Raw genomic sequence first — 27,061 nt, 5'->3', positions numbered from 1 at the left:
TTCATTTTTTCATTTGAACTGATAAGATCTTAATATGTTCAAAATGTGGAGCATCTTTTAATCAGTGGCAAATAGAAGGTAGATACAAAAGCTCAAAAGGAGCTGACAAAAAAAAAATGGGAGAATCACTCCCTATCCTGCTTGTGTGATACTGCCATCAGAATTTCAACCTCCGCTGTGTAGATTTAGAAAACAGCATGAACAGTACAATCAACCCCAAAGACATTCAAACTTTTTAAGATTAATCTTAATATTCTGATTTGACTAGTCAGTCTCCTCTAAGCCGCATGGCTTTAAGGTGGTAATGATAGTGAAGCAATGCATTTAAATGTTGCAGAAAAAAAATTTAACCAGCACAAACCAGCAACGCTGCATCAGCAGAACACTTTAATGGTTCAATTTAATTCCATTAATGCAACACCAGTTCTCAGCAGTCTTTACTTTGTACAAAGACCCTACAGTTTTAAACTGATGACCCCAACGATCAATCGCCTATGAGCAAGCATAGTTTCAATTCAGTTTGATTTATATAGTGCCAAATCACAACAATAGTTGCCTCAAGGCACTTAGTATTGTAAGGTAAAGACCTTAGTGTCTGTTGCTATGGTAGCAATGGCATCTTTCCTTATCAAGTCCAAGGAAAAGAAAATGCAAGAGACACACACACACACTCATCTTCACCCACATGCTGTTAATTAATTAACACCAACTCTTAAGGAGCATCAAAACACTCAGTGAAAAAAATTAAAGCTCATTTGAGAGGTTGTTAATGTGCACAGTTATGCAAATCAGACGGCAATTACAAGGCAGTTTCAGGTAGCATCTCCCATTCATAGTGTCTAACAAGTGCTATGACAGCCTTCGTATCTTCACATCCAGCTTAACCTCTGCAGGAATTAGAGAAACGCACCGCAGTACACCAACGCTGTGATCACTTTATAAGGCACACCAGTGAACCGTATTACTGTAGAGCACTAGTACTACACTGGTCTCATACAACAGTATTTTTAAGATGTTCAGTATTGCATAATTAAAGTATAAGTAGATAGCAATTAGCAGACCGATGTGCCACACTGACAACTACATCACATGTAATCCAGAAACGCGATATTTAACACATTTCTAATGTAGCCCACCCGAAGTGTTTCCATGTATGTGTGTGTGTGAGCTTCTCCAAAGCCAGTAGATCACAAACAGTAAAGATCAGAGTATCCCAAACCCCCAGTTTTTCTCTGTGCCTGCACTGCTCATTTATCGCCCTCTGTGATGCTCCCTGATGATACTTTACATAATTTGCTGTGTGTAGTTGTGGATTCTGGCACATATTAATAATATGATCCAAAGAAATAAGATTAAGAATTCATACAATATAATTGGTTGGATATCATTAACAGCCACAGCTGCACACAGGCAAGCATCCTAGCTGGAGTATGAATATTTAACAGCACATTTCAAAGTGCATTTATTCCAACAATCCTGCTGCTAGTTCTGAACTCAGCCCCGCTATTTTCCTCTCATATTTTATAAGTCTCACTTTCAGTTTGTGTTGTTCACATTCATTTAAACTACCTCTGTAAAAAAGAGCATAAAATAACAGATAAATAACAGAAGATTAACAGAAGAATTCATGCTGGTTCATTTGATTAACAAGGTCCAAAAGGACAGTTATTCATCGCAACACTTAAACGTCATTATTGTTAGTATTGTTTTACCACATTGAAAGGTGTATCCCTAAAATTTACTGGTGAGGCATAAGAGTGCATCGTTATTTGTATTTAACAAAAAGCCAGTATTTTCCAAAATCTCAAACAACTTAGTGCAGTTTATACTGACTTGGTCATACAGAAGGTTGTGAGCTTAGCACCTCTCAGGAAAACTATAGTAAAAAGAAGTATCCTGTGTTTTTGTACTATTGTACAAAATAACTCAAAATGTTAGAAGTATTCCAGTGTTAGAAAATCAGCACTGCTCAGTGTTAGTCTTTGTTAATCTTCAAAACTGACTAGGTTACTTTTAAACATATAACACTGTCAAAAGTGTTAATTTAACACTCAACAGTGTTGTATTTAACATTCAGAGGTGTGGACCCATATAGACACTCTCTAGTGTTAATTTAACACTGGAGATTTTGCTGTGCAGACATACTTTGCACGGTCACCTGCCCGATGCAAAGTTTTTGCTATGACTAATTGCAGCCGTGTGACAGAAACAGTAACAATACTGATCATTTTTCAGTAAATTTACAGTAAAACAAGCACCCAGAAGACAAAACCAGAGTATTTCTGGTTTTTATTTCGGCAGCCTCGCCTCTGTCAGTGCGCCCCAGGGCAGCTGTGGCTACAACGTAGCTTGCCATCGCCAGTGTGTGAATGTGTGTGTGAATGGGTGAATGACTGAATGTAGTGTAAAGCGCTTTGGGGTCCTATGGACTAGAAAAGCGCTATACAAATGCAGGCCATTTACCATTTACCATTTATTTTTTTGCTAGAAAATGCTAAGTCTTTGGAAGCCAATAAAAGGAGAGGAGCTAAAATGTCTTGTTTCAGATGGTGGAAGAACGAATGGATTGCTGCCGAAGTCCAGTATTCTAAAGATTCATGAATGGCACTGTGTGTTGAAGGGGTTCCGGCAGTCTTATAAGTAAATTACAGCAGATACACTGTGAATACACTCATATAATAAATAAAAAAATTCAGATCAAGAACTCCTTACTCAGATCAAATCCTTTCTCATTTTTTCTCTGGTTTATTTAGTCATTATTTAGCATTACTGCCATGTTGGTCAATGAATCACAGGTGACTTACAAACTCAGCTTTGTATTTATAGTGAGATGATGGATCCTGTTGGTCTGGGCTATGGGATAAAGATGGAGATATTCTGAGGTGCAAACGGATTCAGCAGTATTGGGGATTGGTAGTTTCAGTGTGTGATGAGTGAGAAGTGGAACCACCATTCAACTCGGAGGGATACCGAATCCCTCCAATCCAGTGTCTCAAATCTAATTCTCACGTTGTACCTCTGTTATTACCTGGCCTGGGCCTCATCATCTCATCTGTGATGATCTGCTGGAGGATGTCGCCGATGTCCTGCAGCGGTTGGCAATTGTTATGGCATTTCCTATTATTGTGTGGCTTATCCACTTCCTCTCCAGTTAAACCAATATGACACAATATCTGGTGGGCTCTGTTCTCCATACCTCCAATGTGGCACCAGTGTGGAGGGAAAGATGGGAGCAGGGTAACTACAAACAAAGTTCTTTCTTCAACTTTCCACGCTCACAGCAAACTGAAAGATTTCCCACAAAAACGGAAAGGTAAGAGCGGTGTGGCCTCAGCAGCAAGGATACTCGCTATTTACTAATATGAGAAAATAATAGCTGGGGACCAAAAGCTCTTTTTCTTTGGCAAGAGAGGGCACAGCTCACTAAATATTTTTTTTTTCTGTTATTTTAATGAGCAGCACAGATTCTGGAGGGTGAAAAATCTCAAAGAGAAAGAAAGCAGGCTGTTTACATGGAGAGCGGTCTTGGCAACAAAATGACAACAACTGCCAAACTCGCCAACTCGTTGCTGCTTTGGAATACTCAGTCTCTTTTTCAAACGCCAATGATATACTACAGTAAACAAAACAGATACGCCAAATGACTTTCCCACTGTGTGAAACAGTTGTGTGTATTACGTTAAAGCTGGCTATCTCTTAACCTGAGAGCCTTTCTCATGCCGTCGTCTTCGCCTGCTCTCCTTTTATCCCCAAATGCCTACTCGTTCATTAAAAGCGCAAACCGACAGGGTCAGTAAACATGCTCATTCAGAAAAGATGATTTCCGCTTGTAACTGTTTTTAATCACAGTGAATTTGGTCGTCTTGGCATGGACTGCTGGCTTTTATTACTTCTGTTTATCGGCTTAACTGGAAGCATTAGAATCATAATTTCACCACAAACAGCGTTTGCAGATGTTTGGAGTCTGTACCCCGGGGCAGGTCGTCGCTGTCTTAAGTTACCATCCATAGCACTCATAGAGACATTTTTCATTTGTATATGTCGCTGTTGGAAAATGCTGCAGTGTTCTTTGTGAAGAACCGAGAGGCTCAGGCGAAGCACTAGGCAAAAGGGGACAGGGATAGCTCAGTAGGTAGAGTGGTGGCCCCACGATCGGAAGGTTCGAATCCACTGAACGGCTACGAGGTACCCCTGAGCAAGGTACCGTCCCTACACACTGCTCCCCGGTGTGCCTGCTTAGTGCTGCCCATTGCTTTACTGAGTGAATGGGTCAAATGCAGAGAGAAATGTATTTTCCCCATGGGGATCACATTATTATTAGTAGTAGTAGCAGTAGTAGTAGTAGTAGTAGTAGTAGTTGCAGTAGTAGTAATAAACTCATTTACATTAAATTACAATTAAAATAAATTTAAAAAGTGTAAATGCAGTAAACCCACACAGAAGGGGGGTGTACAAGAAGTTAGTCCTGCAAAACTTCAAGTCTTTTAATTTGAACTCTGACACTGTGACACTGACCATCTTCCGGACTCTGCTTGTTCTCTGTGGCTGCCTTTACGCAGCTCTGCATCAGTAAGTATGTCGGCGGGCTCCGGGGAGTGCTGCTCTTTGATTTGAAACCACGAAGAAGTCGTCATTTCGCTGTGGAGACCATGTTGGCTGGTGGTGGTTAAGACGATGATACCCCCATGGCTAGTATCAGCTGGTTTTGTAGGGTTTTTATTGTGGGATCATAGTTTTACTGTAACACAGGTGGCACTAACACTAAATTATTGTTGTATTCTCACAACATCTCAAAACGGAGATGTATTATGTATTATTGAAACCGCATGTCTTTGTCTTTATATATATATACATATATATAGTCTACAACATTACTCTTTACATCAGGGGCCACAGTGGGCTCTCACACACCTTCCAGTGTTTTGGTTGTGAGTGTGTGTTTAACACTGAAATAAATGTGACAGAGACTTCATGCATTTCAGGCTGAACTGCTGAAAAGACGATTGAATCCCTCGAGAGTAAGCGACAGAGTGACGCTCATACTCAGTCCATCATTTTCATATTTATTTATGAACTCTCACGCAGGTGACTGCATGCACCCCCTGCAAGCGGATATGCAAATGTGTCCATGGGACACACACAGACATGCAGTTTACCTCATCTACCCCTTGTTTTACTCTCAGCAGATTACAGCTGGCTCCTTCTCATTAATTACCTACTAATTAACTGGCCAATCAACCAATAAAGCTAAGTGCACTGGATAAGCACTGACTTCCTTCCTCGTCCACAGTCCACCTGCTCAACCCACCCCCGCTCTTGCATGCACGCACACAAACACACACGCATACTGCCATCCATTCTGCATGTTGCCATGCCAACAGGGACCTAAGCCCCTCTGGTTGATGCTTGCAATCAAGGGTCTTTTTTCTGGTTTTCATACACACACACAAACCGACACAAACACACACATTAGGATTACGAGGACTGTCTGGTAGTTTCATTATATTTATATTTTCATTTCATTATTATTCACAGTTTTAGCTTCTTACTCGCTACTAAAAGCATCTAAAAAGGGCAGACATGTGTTTTCCTTTCATTAAATTGTTGAATAATTTCATTTACAACAAATAAGAAAGGATAGAATAGTGCAACGTTAGGAAGTATTCTGTAGACTGTATGTGAAGGAAAATGTCACCCGCATGCAGTGTTTTCCTTCATTCATTGATTTATTAATTCTTGCTTGTGCAGAGATAGTGGATTGTAGCACAAAAAATAAACATCTATGTTCTGTTAGGCAGAGAGATTAATAAATGAGGCAATGTGTTTTTTCTATTGTTAATTCTAACACTTTTTTGAAGCAGCAAGTTCAATGGAAGCTTTGAAAATCTGAGCCGTATTCTCACGTAACTGCTGCCATCTAGCGTTCAGAAGGGAGTTTGTTTTATAAAGCTGACGTCATGCCTCGGAGGATGACGGGAGTTGGAGTCGGGACGGAGTCAGAGTACTTCCTGCTCCTACGAGGACGTCCAGGAAAATTTCCGTTGATACTAAGAAGTTTTTCTTTCACCTCGGAGAGCCAAAAGTTAATACATATACAGAGTAAGTGTGTATTTTTATAATTACACGAATGAGCTCACGAAGCGGTGAATATTTGGCTTATTTAACAAAGAAGCGGTGAAGTTTTGTCATCGGAACAATCGCTAATGCCACATAAGCTAGTCTTGACAGGGATGTTACACGGTACTTGTCTTTAATTTAATAATTTCAGGTGTTGTTATTAATAAATGTAACAATAAACACGTGTTACGAAAGGCAGAAGTGTGATGACGTGTGTTTAAAATTGTGGATAGGGAAGTTTAGCAGCTGTTTTAAGATACCTTCATCTGGCTGGTGTCGATTTCCTCAGCCGCTTACCATAATAGAGCTCAAGTTATAACAATAGCAAGCACTATGTCAGGAAGTTTGATCGAGTAAATAGAAGTTATTACAAAAAAAATCAATGGTGAAATCATGAATTGCTGAGATTTTTTTTCATCTTCATTTAAAATCTGAGCTTTATATGCTTGTTTGTCTTTCTGTTACATTGTGACTTTGTTGTTGTTCCAATGTGCTAGTCGGTTTTGTTTAGTCAAATATGCTTGTTTGAACAATTTGCCACGCAGTAAAAAGTCTTTACCAGTAGAAATGTGCTTATGCTTTTCATGTAGCCAAAAGTCGAGTAAATGCTTAAAAAAAACAAAGAAATTAAAATCTATATTAAAAGTGATGCAAGTGGATTAAATACTTCTGCTGCTGTTTAAGATGAACTCTTACACTGAATAGTGTCATTCTCTGCCCTAATATATATGGACGACAGCCTGAATAGGGAACGATCCTATTCAGGCTGTCATCCATATATATTAGGGCAGAGAATGACACTATTCAGTGTAAGAGTTCATCTAAAGGTAATTTCGACCTAATTGAGTTCCCATTTAGGAGTCACATGAACTAAACGATTTGGGTGTGACAATGCCTCAGTCTCCGAGGGAACATGTTATTGTACACGCATTGAAATTGAAAAAAACAGATAAGCTTTGAGAAAGTTTGTATTAGAATGACAATCCAAAAACATCCTTGGGCAATAAGAAGACATAATTTATGTTAAGACCAACCAGTAAAGCATTTGTACCTTGTTTACCTTCCATATTTATTAAAACTTTTGTTTGGGTCTTCCTCAGATGTCTTTGATGGAACGTGGGAATGTCCGGCCAGTGACCGCTGTGGCCTGGGCCTCCAACTCTGGCACTTGCCCCAAAGATTTCACCCTTGTAAGAACAGAGATAGATTATAGATATTTCATTTTACTTAACTCCAACCACAAAGTTTGCAGGAGAATTACAATAAAATCTCTTGTCCTTGTTCTAGGGTCGCAATCACCTAGAGACTAGTTAGCAACTGCTTGGTGACCTCCAGTCTCTTGGGAAAAATTTGCATCCCCTTATTGGGTGCAAGTAGTTGCTGGAAATTGCTAGCAGTTGGTGGGAAATTGATAAGCTCCTGCAATACATGCAATCCATTGATTGCATTCAACAATTATTCGTGGTGAATCAGCTAGGATTACAAATCCGTTGCTGTTGATATACACAGAAATTCACTTGAACTACTTGCGTTTAGAGTCCAGCCAGAATCTTTTTGATTTTAAACAGAAATTCCTCCTGAAATAGTGATGTGGTTGCTGCAGATGCTCACTGCCCTTGTTTTTCTATAGGAATATAACCAAAATACAAGCCAGTTGAGTTGAGTCCCCTGTTCTAAAGAGACACATTGCAGTTGTGCTGAGTTGCACAGACTTGACTCAGATTGATTGTTACAAATTAGATGGGATTTACTTCCAAACCTTCGCTAATCTGTCTGATTGCATTTAGTCCCAGTCTGATCACAATTGTACTGAAACAGGTTGCCTCCACCAGGTGACCTGTGCAAAGGTGTTGCACACTCAACTTCTGGGTAACCAGACGGTCGCTGCAACAAAACAAGTCAGAGTGTTAAGTATAAATTACAAGTCACTGTGACAACCACAAGCTTTTTGGTGACACATCCTATCTGGGGTGGCTGTAGTTTAGGAGACAGAGCAGGTCACCGACTAATCGGAAGGTGGTAGTTCGATCCTCATCTGCTTCAGTCCGCATGCCAAATATCAACTCTGAAGGAGAACAGTTAAACAAATGTGCAATGATTCTTTTCTGTTGAATCCAAAATCCCAACTTTTAAACTGACTGACTCAAGCTGACTCAAATTTTCATGCTACTTGCTTATTTTGGAATAAATCAAATGTGTTTGTGATGCCACAGCTGTCTCACTGCATCTCCCTTTTTCTGCAGATCAGCCTCACAGAAGATGGAGCATCAGCAAATTTTACACGCACCTTTGGGATGAAGTCTGGATATTACCTCTGTTATAGCAAGGTGAACAAAAAATGCGAACTTATACATGTATTACCTTTATATTACCACAATACATCATTTATTTTTCTAAATTTTCCATAAATGCAGGACTCAGCAGGTGGTATGGTAGTGTCTGACATCCGGATTATTTCTGATAAGGACTCACTTCCTCATGGTTACTGCTTTATAGCTGAACATCTTGAGCCAAGTGAGCACACACACACATTCATACTTATTTAGCAGAATGCATCATATTCATTCACTTCTGACCTACCGTGTGATTGTTTGTCCAGAGGCCACAGTTTCCAAGAAAAAACGTGTGTGCGTACGCATCGTCCCAGTGGGCAGTGTGGAAACAGCTGTGTTGGATATCAAGCTGACAGCCAAAAGCAAAATGATGTTGCAGCATTACACATTTGTGGGGTACATTCAGATACATGGACTTTTGTCTTGGGCCTGTTTTATCAAAGCATTTTCATGAACTTTTATGAATATTATGTTGCATATAATTTGTCATTACATGCACTTTTTCTTCAGAGACATCCACGGCTATGTGCTGTGGTACAGAAAAGGTTACTTTTCTAAACCCACGCCTCAAGCCAAGCCCCGCAGTGTCAGCCTGGACATCCGCCAACTTTCCTTAGAGCAGCAGTCTCCTCCTCTACCCCTCAGACCTAGGTACAATGCCTATGTATATTTAAAATGGAGATGTTATTATCAAAATGTCACATGTCTCTTATTAGAAGTGTATATAGTTAAAAATTATAGCGATGTGACATTATTACAGCAAAGTGTATTATCTTGGAGGCGTTTTACTCTTGTGGTCGACATCTTATTTGTTTATCTTATTTATTTCTGCAGCAACCCTCCTCCTCCTCAATTGCCACCCAGCAGACTTAGTCACAGACGCCACACTCTTCAAACAAAGGATGAGTTAGACAAACCTGCTGATGGAAGCATCCATGGAATTACAGGTACCACGGGTCTCTCGTCACACAAAGGGCTTCTTATTTACGCTTCTCACCGCAGAGACCCACTCACCTAGGCATACTCTTATTCTCTGCAGCTCTAGATGGAGTTCCTTTCAGCCTCCACCCAAAATTTGAAACCCAGGCAAATGAGACGGTATGTTACAAGTTTTCAGTATTCAAGGGATGGATTCCAATGCCAAATACCGCTGACTTTCCTTTGTCATCCCAATTCTCTTTGACTATTTTTGTCTTAGAACTCGGATTTGAATATTCCCATAAAATCTCTCCAAGACATTGAAAATGAGGTAAGTTCTCATCTGATACTTTTTATTGGGTATATAAATTGAGAATATTGCCACATTGTTTTTTGATTATTTTTTTTCCCCAGTATAACTACACTTTCTCCGTGGAGGAAAATGCTGCCAAGAGGATCAGACCATCAGTACAGATGGCAGGGATCCCGTCAACTCAGTGATGCTTACACTTTGTCAAAGTTACAAAATAAAATGTTCTGTTATTCTGTTCTCTCCAGAGGGCATTTGCCAATCATGCTACAAGTAAAGGATAATCATCCCTACAGTTAGGTTTATATTTTCAGGCTTTAAAAGGTCTACTCCGGAGACCCCTATTTAAGTCTTGATCCAGATTTCCATTTTCAAGCGTTTAAAGTTTCTATCTGCCAAAGACAAGGCCTATTTTAGCAAGGTCCTAAATGTAAGTGCCTTTAAAAGTATAACGGCTCCTTTCTGGTTAAAGATGTTGTGAACATATGGCTTAAGTTCATTCTTTTCTTTAACACGCTTAATTCCCAAATTTAGAAAACGTCTGTGCCGACATACGAAGGTGCACCTTCATTTGCTCTGTTGTGTGGTGTCCAATACAGTTTACCGTTAGATATTTTTGAAGAATTGTACTAAGTGGCCTTAGTGAATACATTTTCCTACAAATGATGACTCATTAGATACACTAATATATCTCAATATAGACTATGGTGCATTTCTTATATGAAGAATACTATCATTTTTTTTATTATTTCAAAAAAAATGTGTACATAAATATAAATATGTTATTTAAAGGTGAATATAGTAAATTGGATCATTTTTGAAACACTTTCTCTGTATATTAGTTACTTAAAGATTTGTGGTAATAAGGAGAGCTCATCACTTTTTTTGTTTGTTTTTTTAAGACCAAATATTTCATCAGTGTATAATGTCGTTTTACTATCTCTTTAACATGTGCTACATGGGGAAAATAAAAACCTGAGAACAATAAAGCATGTGTGTTGCTTTAAATACTATAACTTACAAAAACAAAAAACTGTCCAGAGGCACATGTGACCGGTTAAGCTTCAAGGCTTGTGAAAAGGCCTGCTGATATCGTGTTGTTCTAGATGACATACTATGGTTTCATTACAGCAGCAGTGAAGCTATTAGGAATTTATTATGTTGACGGTGTTGTGGTGGTTAGCAGTGTTACCTCACAGCAAGAAGTCTCCACCATCTGGTCGGTGCCTTTCTGTGTGGCGTTTGCATGTTCTCCCCATCTTTGTGTGGGTTCTCTCCAAGTCCTCTGGCTTCCTCCCACAATCCAAAGACAATTAGTGGCGTTAGGTTAATTGATGGTAATACATTTCCCTTAGGTGTGAGTGTGGATGGTTGTCTTTCTCTATGTGTTAGCCCTGCGATAGACTGGCAGCCCGTCCACTCCACCTCTTACCCTATAACAGCTGTGATAGGCACCAGCTGAAGAGAATGAATGAATGGTTATTTTCCACTTTTCATGTAAAGAAAACAAAGAACCAGATTTTCTGGTTGGGTGACTTTCCAGCTTAATACTGCCACCTGCTGTCCTAAACCGGAGTTTTTTATGCTGAGGAGCTTCCTTTTATAATAAATTATTATCAGTCTGCATAAAAGGATTTTATTAAGCTGTAATGTTTCCTTTTACTTTTCCCTTTGTGTCCTTTGTATTCAAGGTGACAAATTGAAAAATTTATTTCTTAGCTGTTAAGTGAAAATACTTCCTATTTGGGAGCCATTTAAAATATTTTTTTAAAAACAAATGCACAAGGAAATATATATATATATATATATATATATATATATATATGCACATACGAGCTGCTCAGTCATGCCATGAAGCTCCTGGCATACAGTTTTTGTGCTGAAGTTAATGCCAGAGGCAGTTTGAAAGTTTGGCTTTATTAAGTCAGCAGTGTTGGTCATTTTAATGCACTATGCACCCCGACATTCAGTCACTCTGTTCTTTAAGGTTACGTGGTCTACCACTTCATGGCTGAGTTGCTGTGGTTCCTCAACGCTTCCACTTTGCATTAATACCACATACAGCTCACTGTGGAATATCTAGGACGGAAGAAATGTCACACACTGGCTTGTTACAACAGTTACTGTAGTAAACCTGAATGCACTGAGTGCTCTAGAACCACCCATTGTTTCACAAATATTTGTATAGGCTAGGGCTGCTCAATTAATCGAATTTTAATCACGATTACGATCTGGGCTTTCAACGATCATTAAAAATGACTGAGCCGATTATTAGCCCCTCCCTCATTTATCCGCGACACCTTAAAGGCCGGTCCGTGAAAATATTGTCGGGCATAAACTGGTCCGTGGCGCAAAAAAGGTTGGAGACCGCTGATTAAGAGGACCCGAGGGAAGCTCGGAAAGCTAAGCAGAAGTTATTTGGAGAGTGACTGCCGTTGGTTGAAAAGAGAGTTTTAAAAAAAAACAAACTTCAGTGGTGTTGCACACTATTTTATATTATTTTTTTAAAGTCATTGTTAACCCTTTAAAGCCGGTCAGAGCAGCACGCTCCGTTTTGCGTAACTATTTTTAAATCCCTGTAGAACCTGAACCGTGTAAGCTAGCGCAATAATTTGTTTTGCATATGAAACCGGAGGAGTTGTACTTACATCTGATGCCATCAGCTTGTCCTCGGTCACGGTTTCGTTCCACATATAGCTTTGCAAAAATTGCATAAAAAGCGCTTGCAGGAACAAAAACATAATATTCCAGAAACACGCTTTGCCGATCCGATCAGCTGTTCGTAACACTTCCCACAGTGAAATGATGCACATGCTGTTTTCTTTGCAAATTTGCATCATAGGATTGTTTTTTGTTTTTCCTGCAGTATATAAAAATTGCTGTATCTCCAAAATAAAACTATGAAGACACTCAAAATAAATTTCCTGTGGTGGGAAACTATTTTTTGCAACTTTGTGGTATTTAAAGTTTTGAGGGATAAGCCTCTTAAATTTCTCCAAGTAGAAATATATGTAAACAAAACAAAAGCGATTTTCAAATTTTTTTTGTAGTTTATTGCACTTTTTTGCAATTTATGTAATTACTATGCACTTAATGCATACATATTATTAAAATATGGGCTATAACAGTTGTATTGATGTATAGCAACTTGAAATGCTCCCACAAATGGCACTACAGCATGTAAAAAAAATAATATAAGCTCTGGTGGACTTGGTTCTATAGTAGGTCTTAAAGGGTTAAATAAATATCGTCAAATAATCGTGATCTCAATTTCAGTGAAAATAATCGTGATTATCATTTTTGCCATAATCGAGCAGCCCTAGTATAGGCAGACTGTATAGAAGGTGCTTGATTTTATACACTTGTGGCAATGGGACTGAAGAAATTAGTTTTTTCTGCTGCTAAGCTTCCTACTCTGCTGCAAACATTTTTAGTAGATATTACCAATAGTAATATTGGTTTTAAAACTTTGGTTATTTATTATTTCACAGACAAATTGCATTATGGGGACAGATGATCCTCTGAAGTGATCATTATAGGGTGCAGGTGAAAGAAAAGGTTATAAGTATCCTGAACAGCAGCAATGAATGTAATATAATATGATTAGATGGACACTTTTCATAATGAACATTTTTACATTGAAAGCTACTTCCAACTGTTCCCTTGTTCATAAGCAGTTTCTACAGCAGGTAATTCTGAATATTTTATTTGGCAGATTTTTGGATGCCCTTGTAGACAAAAACTACACAATTACTACACAATACCACTGCACAAATAAGCTACTTAAGTGTTTAAGTGTACCTCTGTTTGTGTAATATGTCTGTAATTGAGCTACACGTGAGCATTTCTCTGGATTTAGTCTTGTAATGGTCATTATGGTCATTTAAATTGTAATCCTGTTCATCTCTGTATTACTTTTTTGTTTTATTTCTGTCTCCAGTAGTTTTTTTTTTTTTTAAACTTGTGTTGCTTTGGGGGTTTTTTCTTTTCTTTTGTTAAATTTTACGATGGTGACTGACTTTTTTTGTCCAACACATTTTCATGTTGGTCCTTTGTTAACTATGACAAAAATGAAATGAACTGTAGGACGGTTTGTCCATAAGCTTGGTGATGCCATTTATTTACAATATTACTTAAACTTTTATCACAATCAAGATGTCAGTAGTTGATTTTTATGTGATATTGGCAGTATACCAACACTGGACAGTCAGTCGCTGCACTTGGAAAAGCAAGACGCAAACCGCTGCAGTTTAAATTTACCTTTAACCCTGCTGATTCCCAGGTTATAGTTTGGCGTAGTTCAAATTATATAGTCGGTATTTTGCTCACTGCTCGTAGATTTGCAGCACTGCAGTCAGATTCTTGCTGGTCTGTTTGTTCTGCTTTCCGGAAAACGAGCTCTGATTCCAACCAGCTGTTTCCCGCCTCACATAGATCAGCTGCACACACACACACACTCGTAGTAGGCGGAGGCAAGAAGCCACACACACACACACTGGAGGTAGCCCCATCAGCTGGGGAAAGCAACACAGCTTGAATTGTTATTTTTCTAACGCTTTTCTTCAGTCAAACCGAATTGAAAGCGGCTTTTTAGATGTAAGCTATTGGCAAGTACAGTGGGAGTTCTGCGAGGGAGAAACAAAAACCAACCGAACATCTATTTATTTTAACAAGGAGCGCAGGGGAGGGAGAAGAAAACAGCAAACACGGACTGAAGGTGGCTTTGAAAGCATGGAATATTTCATGATGCCGACAGAGAAGATACAGTCCTTACAACAGTTCAAGAAATCGGAGAAGGATGTTATTGGAGGTCTCTGCAGGTGCGCAAAAATGCAAACCATCGGTGTTGTTACCGAACTGCGTGAATAAATAACCTTTCGTGTAGCGCGTGTATGTGTGTGCGCTGCAGTCAGCCTTCATGTAGCATGCTGTTAGCTTCGCTGCCATGTCTTGGCAGCAGGAGCGTGGTTGTGGAAATTAGCAGCCAGTGCTTGTGCCAGTTGATGTTGTTAGAGACGAGGATATATGTAACATTTCACCCCCTTGCTTTTAAATACGCTGGCTGAATTGTTTGTAATAACTTATAATAAAGCATGTTTGTAACCGCCTGGCTCAGGAATATGTAAATCAGTGAGGTGAAATCGATACATTGCCGTCTAGAGCACGTGGTAGTTAACCCGCCGCTTTGCTGCTACACAACAAATCACGTTTGTAACGTCACCGTTGCCCAAAAAAACTGGCTATATTAACTAAATCGCTCGTGTGTGTCATCTATGTGTAGCTATGATGAAGTATGTGGTGTAAAATCGTGTCCGGGGATAAAAAATGCGTGTTTAAATACTGATCCGCGGCGTAGTCGTCGTTGCGTCTTGTGCTAAAATTAGCTTAGCGTGGCTAACTAGTTAGCTCTTACTGCGCACATCTTCCAGCCGTATGAAATACACACAGGCGTCTCATAACTCGTATTTCCCGAGTCGTTTAGCTAAAATACGTCGTTTGTTGTGTGGTGCGACAGTTATGAGTGTTTATCGGTTAATGTTGGACCGATAACTTAAGTTCTAGCTTCATGCTAAATGGGGAAAGCATTGTTCTCTATGACGCCAGGGGGGCCTGTGGCGGAGTGGAGTCACGTTTCAGGGCTGCTACCGTGCAGACGCGCCCCCCGGCGGCCGTGCCGCAGGCCCGCAGCTCCCGGCAGCGTCAGCAGACAACAGCTGGTTTTATGTCTGAGCTACAAACCCCGGCGCGTTCAAGTCTGTGGGAGAAATGCGGTGTTTCTTCCCGAGTCGACGTAAACACCCCTATAATTTGTGTCAAACGTTAATATGAAACTGAATGTGTAGAAACAGATCTTTTTGTTTAGATAATTATTTTTTTGCCTTTGATATTCACAGTTTTGGTTGTTAATCTGTTATTCTTTAGTCAATCGTTCACTTTTTTTGTAGCCAAAGAAAAGTCTTTGTGTGCTTAAACATTGGTCTAGATATGGTACAGAATTTCCGCGAATAGTTTTTCCTAACACCAAGGAAAGAAATGGCAGGCAAAAAGACAGTTTTTATCTAAAAATTAACGTTTTAGGATATTTACCTAACCAAAGATGTCTTCCTCGTGTCTAAATTTATAAAAGTGAAAGTAAATAATGCATAATTTGCATATTTCACTCTAAAACTAGACCCTCCGGATCTAATACGATATTTTAAATATGTATAAATCTAAGTAATAGAGAAAGATTACTGATTATATGTTAATATCACAGTTAATGTTCACTAAATGTTGTTAAGTTGCAAGCTTTACAATTTGATTGGCACATGCCTGCCTACTCTTTCATTTTTTGTAGGACAGACATGTTTACAACTATGTGAGCCGTGTGTTCGGTCTGACCTTTAGGCCTAGTAAAACATCACAGATCTGGTTCTTCAGGTTTGCTGCGGAAGTCTGACTTGAATGTTTCACTTATTTTTCCCTCTGAGTAAATATGTCAGAAGGTTTTGTTACCATGATATTCATACTCATGCTCTACAAGTGCTTTAAGGGGCAACGAGTTCAGATGAATGCCCTGTAAAGTTCCAGGTAAAAGGTTTCAGATTGCAGCTAGTTACAGACTTTATTGTCCCAGTGTGTCATTTTAACCCAGAATACATATTTGCTCAGATCTAATGCTAACCTTAATTATGTTTGAAAGGGGAACTTATGCTTTCTTGGTGACTTCACGACACAGTCATGATCATCTTCTTCATTTGACCTCTCTCCTTCAGCCTGGCCAACATCCCCCTCAGTCCAGAGACTGCTCAGGACCAAGAGAGGCGAATTCGCAGGGAAATCGCTAATAGCAACGAGCGCCGGCGTATGCAGAGCATCAACGCAGGATTCCAGTCCCTGAAGACACTCCTGCCGCACACCGACGGGGAGAAACTCAGCAAGGTGCTCCAAACGTGCACACATTGACACACACACACGTGCGCGTGCACAGTGTTGTTCAATTAACCAAATGTTGGCACAGCAAGAATACAAAGTGACTCGGCACAAATGCGCAAAGGAGGGAATAAAGTTAATTTGTGCCTGTTTTTGCACTAATATCACATCTGCTCTAGAGTTCAGCTTTTGTTTTTTTCCCCACTTTCAGGCGGCCATCCTGCAGCAGACAGCAGACTATATCTTCACCTTGGAGCAGGAAAAGACGCAGCTTCTGGCACAGAACAATCAGCTCAAGCGCTTCATCCAGGTAACAGCATGTCTCCCTGTTTTTCTTTTCTTTTTTTCTTTTTTTTTTTTACATAAAATGTTCTTAAGTATAAAATGGGGTTGAATTCATGTCAGTGTCACACAGATGAGATACTGATCTGTTATACAGAATATATATTATCTTACATGAGTACTAATGGTGTGTTTTTGGGGCCAAAACAATCCTTATGGTTTTGTCTTCAGCTCAGGTTCCTCCCCAGGAGGAGACTTGAATGTAGAATTGATCCAGATCACTGACATGTACAACAGAATTTAGAGAATATATAAGACATATTTTTTTCAGTAGACCTTCAGTCAAAAACATGCATTGTTTTTCTGTTAAGGAGGAGCTCTGATAGTGTGTGAGCTCTGTGTGACCATTGGCCTGATTAAAAAATAATAGTTGTTTATTCAACAATGGCAAAATTGTGTGTCCACAAGAGCAGATACCGTTTTTACCCCTCAGACGTAAAAGGCTGATGGGGAATTGTCCTCCTGCCGGGCAGCATGGACACATAAGTCTGGTGAATGCCATAACTTGAGAACAAGGAAATGTAGAATTTTGAAAATGATACTATAGGTGTAATTATTACGAGGCTGAGGGGTAGCACTGGCGGGCTCACACACACACACACACTGGGAATCTTTACAATACTGACATACAGCAAATGAATGATCTAGCTTTGCTTTAACCCTTTAAAGCCGGTCGGAGTGGACACGCTCCATTTTGCGTAACTATTTTTAAATCCCGGTAGCACTGCAACCACGTAAGCTAGCGCAATACTTTTTTTTTGCATATGAAACCGGAGGAGTTGTACTTACATCTTATGCCATCAGCTTGTCCTAGGTCACAGTTTCCTTCCACATATAGCTTTGCAAAAACTGCATAAAAAGCACTTGCAGCAACAAAAACACAATATTCCAGAAACAGGCTTTGCCGATCCAATCAGCTGTTTGTAACACTTCCTACGTCCATCAGCGCGAACTGTCACTTGTCTTCCATGTCCTGCCCGAAACCGGAAGTGACGTCATTTTGCGGAAATGTAGTTTTTTACCATCGTGGCCTTATGAGCCTATACTTGTGTTTTTAAAAGTTATGTTTGACTTTATGACTTTCTGTGTCGTTTCTGGGATGCTGAGGACTCATATTGCACTGCTGGAAATATTTTATTTTGATGCATATGCTGTTATTTTGCAAATTTGCACTATAATATATTTTTTCATTTTTCCTGCAGTATATGACAATTGGTGTATCTCAAAAATAAAACTATGAAGACACTTAAAATAAATTTCCTTTGGTGGGAAACTAGTTTGTGCAACTTTTTTGTATTTACAGTTTTGAGGGATAAGCCTCTTAAATTTCTCTAACTAGAAATATATGTTAAAAAATCAAAAACGATTTTAAATTTTTTTGTAGTTTATTGCACTTTTTTGCAATTTATGTAATTACTATGCACTTAATGCAGACAAATTATTAAAATTTGGGCCAAAATGGTTGTATTGATGTATAGCAACTTGAAATGCTCAAAAAATGGCTCCACAGGATGTAAAAATATACTATACGCTCTGGCGGACTTGGTTCTATGGTAGGTCTTAAAGGGTTAACTTGTTAACGGAAGTAGGCTGACAGCTATGTTAAATCTCAATATTTGATGGTTCAATATTTTATTGTACCCTCCACACACAGTCAAATTTTTCACCCAACAGAAACAGCTAAGTTAAGGGGAAAACGAGTGTCTCTGCAAGTGCAGTCACATTATGTTGTAATTTAAAGATTAGCCCAGTGGTCGGAAATCTCCTCCCTTTGTTTGATGGATCAGTAGATTTAACTCACACAACCAGTTGGTTGTAGTTGCTCGTGCACATCCAGTTGCGTCGGTTGCAAACGTGAAGAGATGCAACATTAAACTATAGTGAGGCAGAATCGGGTCATTTTGATTCTGATTAGAGATATTAATTTAATGCATGAAAGGGGAAATGAGCTAAATGTTGCTTTGACTGGAGAGCTATTGACAATAACTTTGACCATCATTGATTGCACAACACAGACTGGTCATTTTCTTCAAAGGTATTAGACAGTAGTGTAAGCAGACAGTGTATTAGATATAGTGTTAGTAATAGAGATGGGAGGCAGTCTTAATTGAGTCCCTCCACCAATTTCAGTTACTCGAGTCACTATTTGATGACTCCTGAAGTGAAGATTGGCAAATAAAGCGGGTGGAAAAAGTTAACCGACTTGAAAACGCTCAGTGAGAGGAAGCTAACCTGAGAGCTAATAAATAAAAACAAAACATTTCATTTTATAAATACAGATGCACACTGACAACACAGAAATTCAGCTTTTTGAGTGTTGCAGAATCACTTCAATTATTGTGAGCAGCAGATTACACCAATACCGAGTTGGTCTGTGATTCTTACCTATAGTCAGTTGTTAAGTTTTTCATCTTACACCTTTGTCATTACAGACAAATTGTAACTTCCTGTTTAGCTTCATGGAGTTACAGTTGTAGCCAAACTTAGCTTGAATTAGTTTTTTGCACATTTAAATGTATGTTTACTGAAGTCATTTTTTTACCTTCCCATTGGTTCACACTGCCTCTTTGTTCAGGTCAGCATAGGCACCATGTGTTGTTTTAAATGGAGAAGAAAATTACACCAATCGTGTTGTTTCACATTTAACCGAATGTGGTTTCCTTGTCGTTACAGGAGTTAAGTGGCTCATCGCCTAAAAGGAGGCGAGCAGAGGAGAAGGATGAAGGGATTGGGTCTCCAGACATGTTGGAGGAGGAGAAGGTTGAAGAGCTGAGGAGGGAGATGTTAGAGCTGCGGCAGCAACTGGACAAGGAGCGCTCGGCTCGCATGCAGCTGGAGGATCAGGTGAGGTTAAAGCAGGGAGTTGGAAGTGAAGGTGGAAAAGAAATATCCTTTTCCTTCCGTGTTATTATGTGTATTTAAAAGACATTTCACTTTCTTGCTGTCATTACAAATAAGAGAGAACGTTTGATTCGAAAGAAAAGGTACAAAAATAGGACTGTTAATTTACCCAGGCTATACAAATAAGTTCGTTTACACCTTCAGGCTACAAAATAGTCTCAACTACTGGTCGTGATATCATATTATAAAATCTTCAGCTTGTGGGGCTGACAGATTTTCCGGTACTCGAGCCGGTTCCTCATAAGCTCACATCCTGGATCGACCTGAAGAGCAGGTTGAGACAAAGGAGGTGGGACAGGTGCAGAAGACAAACAAGACTTTAATTACGTTGTTTAAGTGGAAGGTAAACATCAGAGGAATACATGGCAGTTATGTGTCTTGGACACTTTTTTCTTTTTCAGACAGTCATTATGTTTCCAGTGGAAACACTGTGCTGATATTACAGTGTTAAGATGAAGTTTCCCATTAGAGTATTTATTTGACAAGAATGCTGGGATATATTTTCTGTTGCTCTTAAAATTGTCAGTCTATCTTTGGTTGATGTAATTGTGTGCATTGTGTAGGTGCGCTCTCTGGACACTCAGCTGCACCCAGAGCGTCTGAAGGTGATCACCCAGCAGGTGGAAGAGGAGCATGCACTCATCCAGAGCCAGACCCTGCTACGGCTACACCAGATCCACGCTGTGGACAGACAGACACACAGTCCACAGGTTAGAAACAAACATGCTCAAAACTTAATGTGTACCTGTGCTACTGTTTCTGAACTGGAAGAGGCGGCAGATTGCTCCAACAGCCTCTGAAGTGGCCAATATTGTATGGAGCTCAGCTGTGATGTGGGCATATGTATTTATGGAATGGAAAACACACTTTGATGTCTGTTTTATAAATATTTTGTGTGTTCCTCTAGGTGTTGGCTTCTCCCCCTGCCCCCACCCACCACCCCACGGTGATAGTCCCAGCTCCAACACTAACCCAGCACCCCCACCATCACGTCACAGTGGTCACCATGAGCCCATCAGCCCACACCAGCACGGTGTCCACCTCTAGACAGAACCTGGACACCATTGTGCAGGTTTGAACTTTTTTCACTTTAGAGGATCCTTGCTGATTAGGCATTGACATTGCATTACTTTACATTTTCACACTGCAGTATTTACTAGGCAGGTTTTGGGTGTCTGACACGTTCAATGTGTGTTCAGCAGCCCTGAAAAACGTCTGTGTGGTGCTCGATGTTATTTGAGTAGACTCCAAGGCAACCGAAACAAGCATTTTCCTCGGCTCAAATAATGTTTCTGCAGTGGTCCTACAGACAGGTTTGAAGACCTGTGTCTACATATTATAGTTTACTGTCACCAGGGGGCAGTGTTACAAACAACTGGTCTGCGGTAGGGATGGGTGCCGAAACACCAAGTATTACTGACCCTGAGGCAAAACTATTAAAGACCGGTGTGTCAGTAAAATCTGACGTTATTGTTATTTTACATTTTATCTGACACCATCATTACTAATTGAGACATTAATCTGACATGCATTTTGGCTATTTCCTGTCCAGAAGAGAATTCTCTGCCTCTGAGCTTAGATGTGAACGGTGGTGTAGCTCTGCGTCACACGTGCGTGTGCATGTGTGAGGCAGAACTCACTTCACTAGAGTCCATGCTGACAGCGATTGTTGCCCTGGAAAGGAAAAAACATGAAAACACTAAACTAATTTGTGTCACATTCAGACAAAGGAAAGCAAAGTTTTCTCCTTTTTAGCTCATAGTTCATCTGCTGCTGTCAAGTTATGTAAGACTAGCACCCTGAAACATGCACACAATTGTCGTAAGTTATCAGTTATCTTATCTAAAACATGAAAGTGGTTTAATGATTAAATGATCAAAGTAATTACTAACAAGCTGATTGTTATGCATTCAGTCCCAGGTTGTCAAAAAATCCTCTGAGCCATTACTTTCGATTCCTAATCCCAAATCCTCAAATTCAGTTTCAGATCACTCAGTGATTTGGAGGCTGAACTCAAACTAATGTCACTGCACAATAACTTGTCTTAAAAAGCCCGCAACATCTGTTCAGTGCAGAGGTTTGAAATTTTTAAAATATTGGATGCAGTGTACATGGACTTAATTTACAGTGTATTGTTTATCCATCCATCCATCTTTTTCCACTATATCCGAGGCCGGGTCGTGGGGGCAGCAGCCTAAGCAGAGAAGCCCAGACCTCCCTCTCCCCAGCCACCTCCTCCAGCTTGTCCGGGGGAACACAAAGGCGTTCCCAGGCCAGCCGAGAGATATAATCTCTCCAGCGTGTCCTGGGTCTGCCCCGGGGCCTCCTCCCGGTGGGACATGCCCGGAACACCGTGCCCAGGAGGCGCCCAGGGGGCATCCTTGTCAGATGCCCAAACCACCTCAGCTGGCTCCTTTCAATGTGGAGGAGCAGCGGCTCTACTCTGAGCCCCTCCCAGATGGCTGAACTTCTCACCCTATCTCTAAGGGAGAGGCCAGCCACCCTTCGGAGGAAGCTCATTTCCGCCACTTGTATCCGCGATCTCGTTCTTTCGGTCACTACCCACAGCTCGTGGCCACAGGTGAGGGTAGGGACGTAGATCGACCGGTAAATTGAGAGCTTCGCTTTTACTCTGAGCTCTCTCTTCACCACAACGGACCGGTACACCAATCCGTCTGTTGATCTCTGGCTCCCTTCTCATGTTTAATTATTATAAATTCATTATATTTTATGTTTATATTTTGAGGGTTCTAGACAGATGATAAATGACAAAATCATATATGATCTGATAGGAGTTATGTTAAAGTACCAGTTCAATAGCATTACCACTAAGAGTAGTAATGCTGTTACAGTGGTGTCAGTCCTTAGTCTGTGGGCTGCTTTTGCTTGTTCTTGGTCCTTGCCAGCTGCAGCAGAGAACATACAAAGAGCTGAAGTGAAACCGACTGTTTGAAAACAATGAAAAGTGTCCGCTGCGGTCACCATCTGTGCTTCTCATGCTCCATTTTATCATCTTCTGACATCCTGTTTGGAAGGAACTTGGCCATCGCTCCATTCCTTGTTCCAGCCCACTTCTCAACCAGTCAGCATACACATACTGTCATGCTTGTCGAGCTACATGCTGTTGCGTCATTGGAGGACTGCATGCAACCACATTTGTGCTGGTTGCATACCCCTCTGCAAAGTCAAAAACCTACAAAAATAAACACGCGTGTTACCATAAAACAAGCATTAGCCTGATTGCCAATGTTGGGTTAAGTGAAGCCAGATAATAGAAAGAGAGCCTGGGTTTGTTGAGCTTGATTCATAGTGCACGACCCAGGTCTCTATGCTTGTCTGCATGTTAAAACAAAAGGTTCAAGCAGACTAACTAGCCTGATCTTCATGGGTCTTTACTGCAATGGAGAGTTGGAGAGTACTTTGTATGGAAAGCTGCTTTTGCTTGTTAGTCTGTTTATTGCCTCATATTTAAAGTATACTTTCTTACCTTCCCAGGCCATCCAGCATATCGAACGCACTCAGGAGAGGAGAGCCAGCGCTGAGGAGGAGCAGAGAAGAGCTGTCATTGTAAGCCCCGCCCACATCGCCATGGACACCGCCTGCTCTGACACAGACACTGACACAGAGGGGGAGGACAGTTCAATGAATTGATCCATCCCATGAACTCTCTCTCTCTTTTACTCTCCCTCACTCACACACACACACACACACACACACACACACACACACACATAAATACCTTTTCACTGTAAGATTCCCTCCAGGAGGTTGACTGCTTTTTGACAGAAAAAAAAAAGGAGAAAAAAAAAACGTCGTCTTTGGCATTATCCAAACTCCTAAAATCCAATGGTTAAGCTCTGTGTCAGTCTTGTACTGTAAAATCTCTTAATATTGAAAACATAGGATGGTCAGCGTGCAGAGGAGACACTGTGGGATCTCTCGAGGCTGTCTTTCAATGGCAGAGCCGGTCTGTGACTATTATGAAACTTGAGGGTCTTCTAGTGTAAAAAGCTATCAGCATCAGTCCGCCCTTCATTTTGTGTTTACGCGTCGCAGTAATCCATCGTCACTGGCACACCGGCAGTATTACTTGTGCTTCAAACTGATGGGAGTCAGTGTAACAGAGAGCTGAATGTATGATCGCAATAACCGAGCAGCTCTCAATTCTGAAACTCAAACTACAGCTGAAGCAGTTTCGAAATGCCAGAATTTGGAATGAAATTCACCTAATTACAAGTTTAATTTGAGGATACTCGCTTAAAGAAATTGTCTGATTTTACTTGAAAGAAAAAATGCTTTTAATGTCTAAATAAGCCCTTAAAATAAGCTCTTGATCAATTTACTTTGGTCGTCTTTTTGGTTATGTTTTTGTTAACTTTATGTCAGCGTTACTGAATACGGAAGGTGAACAATTTCTTAAATTGAATTTATCAAATTGGAGGTTTATCAGGTTTTTACAGGGAACCGGGGTCCCTGAGGGGATTTTTTAAAAATTTTTTTTTTTTTTTTTTTTTTAAACAGATTCTGATTTCAGTTTTGAACCAGCCGCCATCAAATGTTGGTTTATCGCTCGAAAATATTAACCAACGTTCACGTCTGGTGTTAATTTATGATCGCTCCCAGACAATTTGACTGAATCAGATTTTTTTTTCTTCTTTTTTTTAATTGTAAATGAAAATATGTGAAGTTTAGCTGATGCGATTTGGATGATTCATATGCTTGCACTGCATGCAGGCTTCTGGTGTTCCTCCAAAGACTATCTAAGTCTCTTTTAGTCCTGGTTTATTAATTTCAGTGACTATGCACTAACGTTTTTTGGTATTTATGCAATTCCATCTTCATTACATTTGTTGGTGTCATTTCTACATGAGGTGAAGATCTCTATGCACCGTCAATAGGTGGTCACGCGCCTACAGTATATGTATGAAACTTGATGAGCTTGTGTCAAAGAATGTAGTCTCTACTTGCAAGGTGCTCTTTTGATAACCCTGGTGCTCTGCTGATGAGCAGTGAGCTGAGGCCAAAACCCTTCATGTAACCGTTAATCACATTTCCTACAGATCCTGTTTTTTGTTTGTTTTTTTTTTGTTAAATATTTGTCATTTACACACTTTGAACATGCTCAGAGTGTAGAGCAGGGATGGGTTTTCAGGGTTGCTCACACGCAGAAATGAGCAGCTTTAGGTGGGGAAAACTGAGCAAACAAATCAGATCATTGTCAGTTTTCAGGGCATCAACATTGGCTACAAAAAGGGCAAAAACACTGTTTGGTAAAATGTAAAATTGATACAACACCCAGCTACAATCCCTCCATTTGTCTGTCTCAAAAAAGCACCAAGTCTGTCCACCTCATGTTACTTTGTTCATATTTCTTGGGAATTTGACTGGAAACCCCTGCTACAAGCCTCTCTCCTGTCATACTCAATTTGATACGCTGACTTGATGCTGTAAACATTCCCTTTTCTTGGATTTGTATCTGTCTTTTGATCTCTTGTATGTTCTGTTGCCAACGGAATGCATATTACTAATCGGCATTTTCTCTCGTCTGAAGTAATCTTTTGTTATGACATTTTGTTTATTTCTTGCGGGGTCTTTATTTTTTTATTTTTTTTTATTTTTTTTTTCATGAACACATGACTGATGCGTTCAGTGACACTGTCTTGTGTAGGATGTGTGGACACTAGTCACTCCCAGGCATCAGGTTAGACTAGACTAGCATTTTCATGCCAAACGTGGGGTATTTTTCATATTTTGTTTGTGAAACTTTGTTAAAGGGTTTGGTGTTGCTCTGACATATGACAACAGCCTGATTTTAATCTGGGCTGTTGTTGGTCAGAGAAACTCTTACGCCCAAATGTTTCTGTACATTGTGTTGCAGCACTGCTGTTTTTTGGTGGAATTTGACATATTTGATATGAAGCACTTGCTGTTCTTTAATGCCTGAATCAGCTTTCAGGAAGGGTTGTTTTGTTTTGTTTTTCTCCCCATACGCTCTTTGCTGTGACGCAGTTCAAAATCTTTTAATTTGTCTTGCTTTTCATTTTTTAAGTGACAAGCCTTTTATATTGTGATTTTAAGTTTTGTTTTTTGTTCTGCATCAGTCCAGGTCGATGAGAAGCTGTTATATTTTGTTTATAAAAAAAAAAAGAAAAACCTTGGGTAAACAGGCCTTTGTAAAGACGAAAAAATAAAAATTTGTACTTTTTTATTACACTCCCTCTGTTTGGTTGCTTTTATTCATACATACGACCATTTCTGCCCACCAGGTGGTGATAATGAGTGACTATTACTGCTGCGCAGAGTTCAAATTGGTGATAGAAGATGTGGCACATACACATGTGCACTGCAACAACGTGCAAAAATGATAAAATATTGTAGTGTACTATTTGTTTTGACAGATTTAAATGCAGTCCGCTACGTATTTGTAGTAGGACAGTAGTATTTGTCATTCTATTAAAGTAACTTTATAGCACCATTAAAAGATGCATAGTGTACAAGAGCTTTGTAGTCTATTTGAAGGAAGTCAGTGAATCTGAGTGGCTTTTCTGAATGTTTAAGTTAAAATGAATTATATTAATTTTGACACAACTTTTAGGGGTTGGTTATTAGTGGCAGATTGGCTCGTCTGAGTATTTCAGTATTTCTGAGATTTTGCCACACAACCATCTGCAGGGTTTACAGGGGATAGTTTGACAGAGGATAAAATCCAGTGAGTGTCAGTTCTCTGTGCAGAAATGCCCCATTGATGTCAGAAGATGGCCAGACTGCTTTGAAGAGCAGTAACTTGAAAAGCCACTTGTTAGAAGCAGGGTATGCAGAAGAGCATCTCTGATCATACAACACATTGAACCTAGAAGCAGATGGGCTACAGTAGCAGAAGACCACACTGGATCCCACTCTTGTCATGTAAGAACAGAAAACCAAGGCTACAGTTACAGCTTCACGAAAATTGGAACAATGTTTCCTGGTCTGAGTCTCAAGGTCTATGTCAGCTGGATGACAGTCAGGATTTGTGTGTAAACAACATGAAACCCTGGATTCACCTTGCCTTCTATCAGCAGCTCAATCTGGTGGGGGTGTAAAACGGTGTGGGGATATTTGCTTGGCACACTTTGGACGCCTTAATACCAAATGAGTGCTGTTTAAATCATTGTTGATGCCAACCGTGTCCATCCCTTTCTAACCACAGTGTACCAGTCATCTGATGACTGCTACCAACAGGAAAAAC

At 40.0% G+C, this 27,061-nt stretch overlaps 2 protein-coding genes across 5 annotated transcripts; both read left to right on the top strand.

Annotated features, from left to right (window-relative positions):
• Positions 1-5,972: 5,972 nt before the first annotated feature.
• Positions 5,973-9,919, top strand: mvb12a (multivesicular body subunit 12A). Of its 2 annotated transcripts, XM_086297650.1 has the most exons (10): positions 5,973-6,099; positions 7,218-7,307; positions 8,361-8,444; positions 8,532-8,631; positions 8,717-8,846; positions 8,961-9,101; positions 9,285-9,397; positions 9,490-9,548; positions 9,649-9,699; positions 9,783-9,919. In XM_086297650.1, exons 2-10 carry the CDS (start codon positions 7,218-7,220, stop codon positions 9,867-9,869), a joined length of 855 nt encoding a protein of 284 aa, XP_086153776.1. In that variant the 5' UTR covers positions 5,973-6,099; the 3' UTR covers positions 9,870-9,919. The 2 variants fall into 2 exon arrangements, with proteins under 2 accessions (XP_086153776.1, XP_086153777.1); XM_086297651.1 differs by lacking the exon at positions 7,218-7,307 and having other exon boundaries at positions 5,982-6,099.
• A 4,207-nt stretch (positions 9,920-14,126) lies between these two features.
• LOC147328213 (transcription factor AP-4-like) lies at positions 14,127-26,046 on the top strand. Of its 3 annotated transcripts, none has more exons than XM_086296441.1 (7): positions 14,127-14,498; positions 16,434-16,599; positions 16,802-16,900; positions 19,606-19,776; positions 20,397-20,543; positions 20,741-20,905; positions 23,329-26,046. In XM_086296441.1, the coding sequence occupies exons 1-7, from the start codon at positions 14,410-14,412 to the stop codon at positions 23,482-23,484; spliced, it is 993 nt and encodes a 330-aa protein (XP_086152567.1). In that variant the 5' UTR covers positions 14,127-14,409; the 3' UTR covers positions 23,485-26,046. The 3 variants fall into 3 exon arrangements, with proteins under 3 accessions (XP_086152567.1, XP_086152566.1, XP_086152568.1); XM_086296440.1 differs by lacking the exon at positions 14,127-14,498 and adding an exon at positions 14,622-15,469; XM_086296442.1 differs by lacking the exon at positions 14,127-14,498 and adding an exon at positions 15,486-16,248.
• The last annotated feature ends 1,015 nt before the right edge of the window (positions 26,047-27,061 follow it).

Source organism: Aulonocara sp. 'chitande type north' Nkhata Bay, linkage group LG6 (genome assembly GCF_057382095.1).
Source record: "Aulonocara sp. 'chitande type north' Nkhata Bay isolate Kocher_YH1m ecotype deep benthic linkage group LG6, A_spYH_male_GT1.1, whole genome shotgun sequence".
NCBI classification, from domain to species: Eukaryota; Metazoa; Chordata; class Actinopteri; order Cichliformes; family Cichlidae; genus Aulonocara; species Aulonocara sp. 'chitande type north' Nkhata Bay.
The sequence above is the reverse complement of the archived record's forward strand: the minus strand, read 5'-3'. Positions and strand labels throughout refer to the sequence as shown.

Coding starts and splice junctions, on each gene's coding strand:
- LOC147328213 (XM_086296440.1), top strand. CDS start 15,252: ATGGGGAAAGCATTGTTCTCTATGACGCCAGGGGGGCCTGTGGCGGAG. Junction 20,544..20,740: donor GACAGACACACAGTCCACAG/GTTAGAAACAAA, acceptor GTGTTCCTCTAG/GTGTTGGCTTCTCCCCCTGC. Junction 20,906..23,328: donor ACCTGGACACCATTGTGCAG/GTTTGAACTTTT, acceptor TTACCTTCCCAG/GCCATCCAGCATATCGAACG.
- mvb12a (XM_086297650.1), top strand. CDS start 7,218: ATGTCTTTGATGGAACGTGGGAATGTCCGGCCAGTGACCGCTGTGGCC. Junction 8,445..8,531: donor ATTACCTCTGTTATAGCAAG/GTGAACAAAAAA, acceptor CCATAAATGCAG/GACTCAGCAGGTGGTATGGT. Junction 9,102..9,284: donor CCTCTACCCCTCAGACCTAG/GTACAATGCCTA, acceptor TTATTTCTGCAG/CAACCCTCCTCCTCCTCAAT.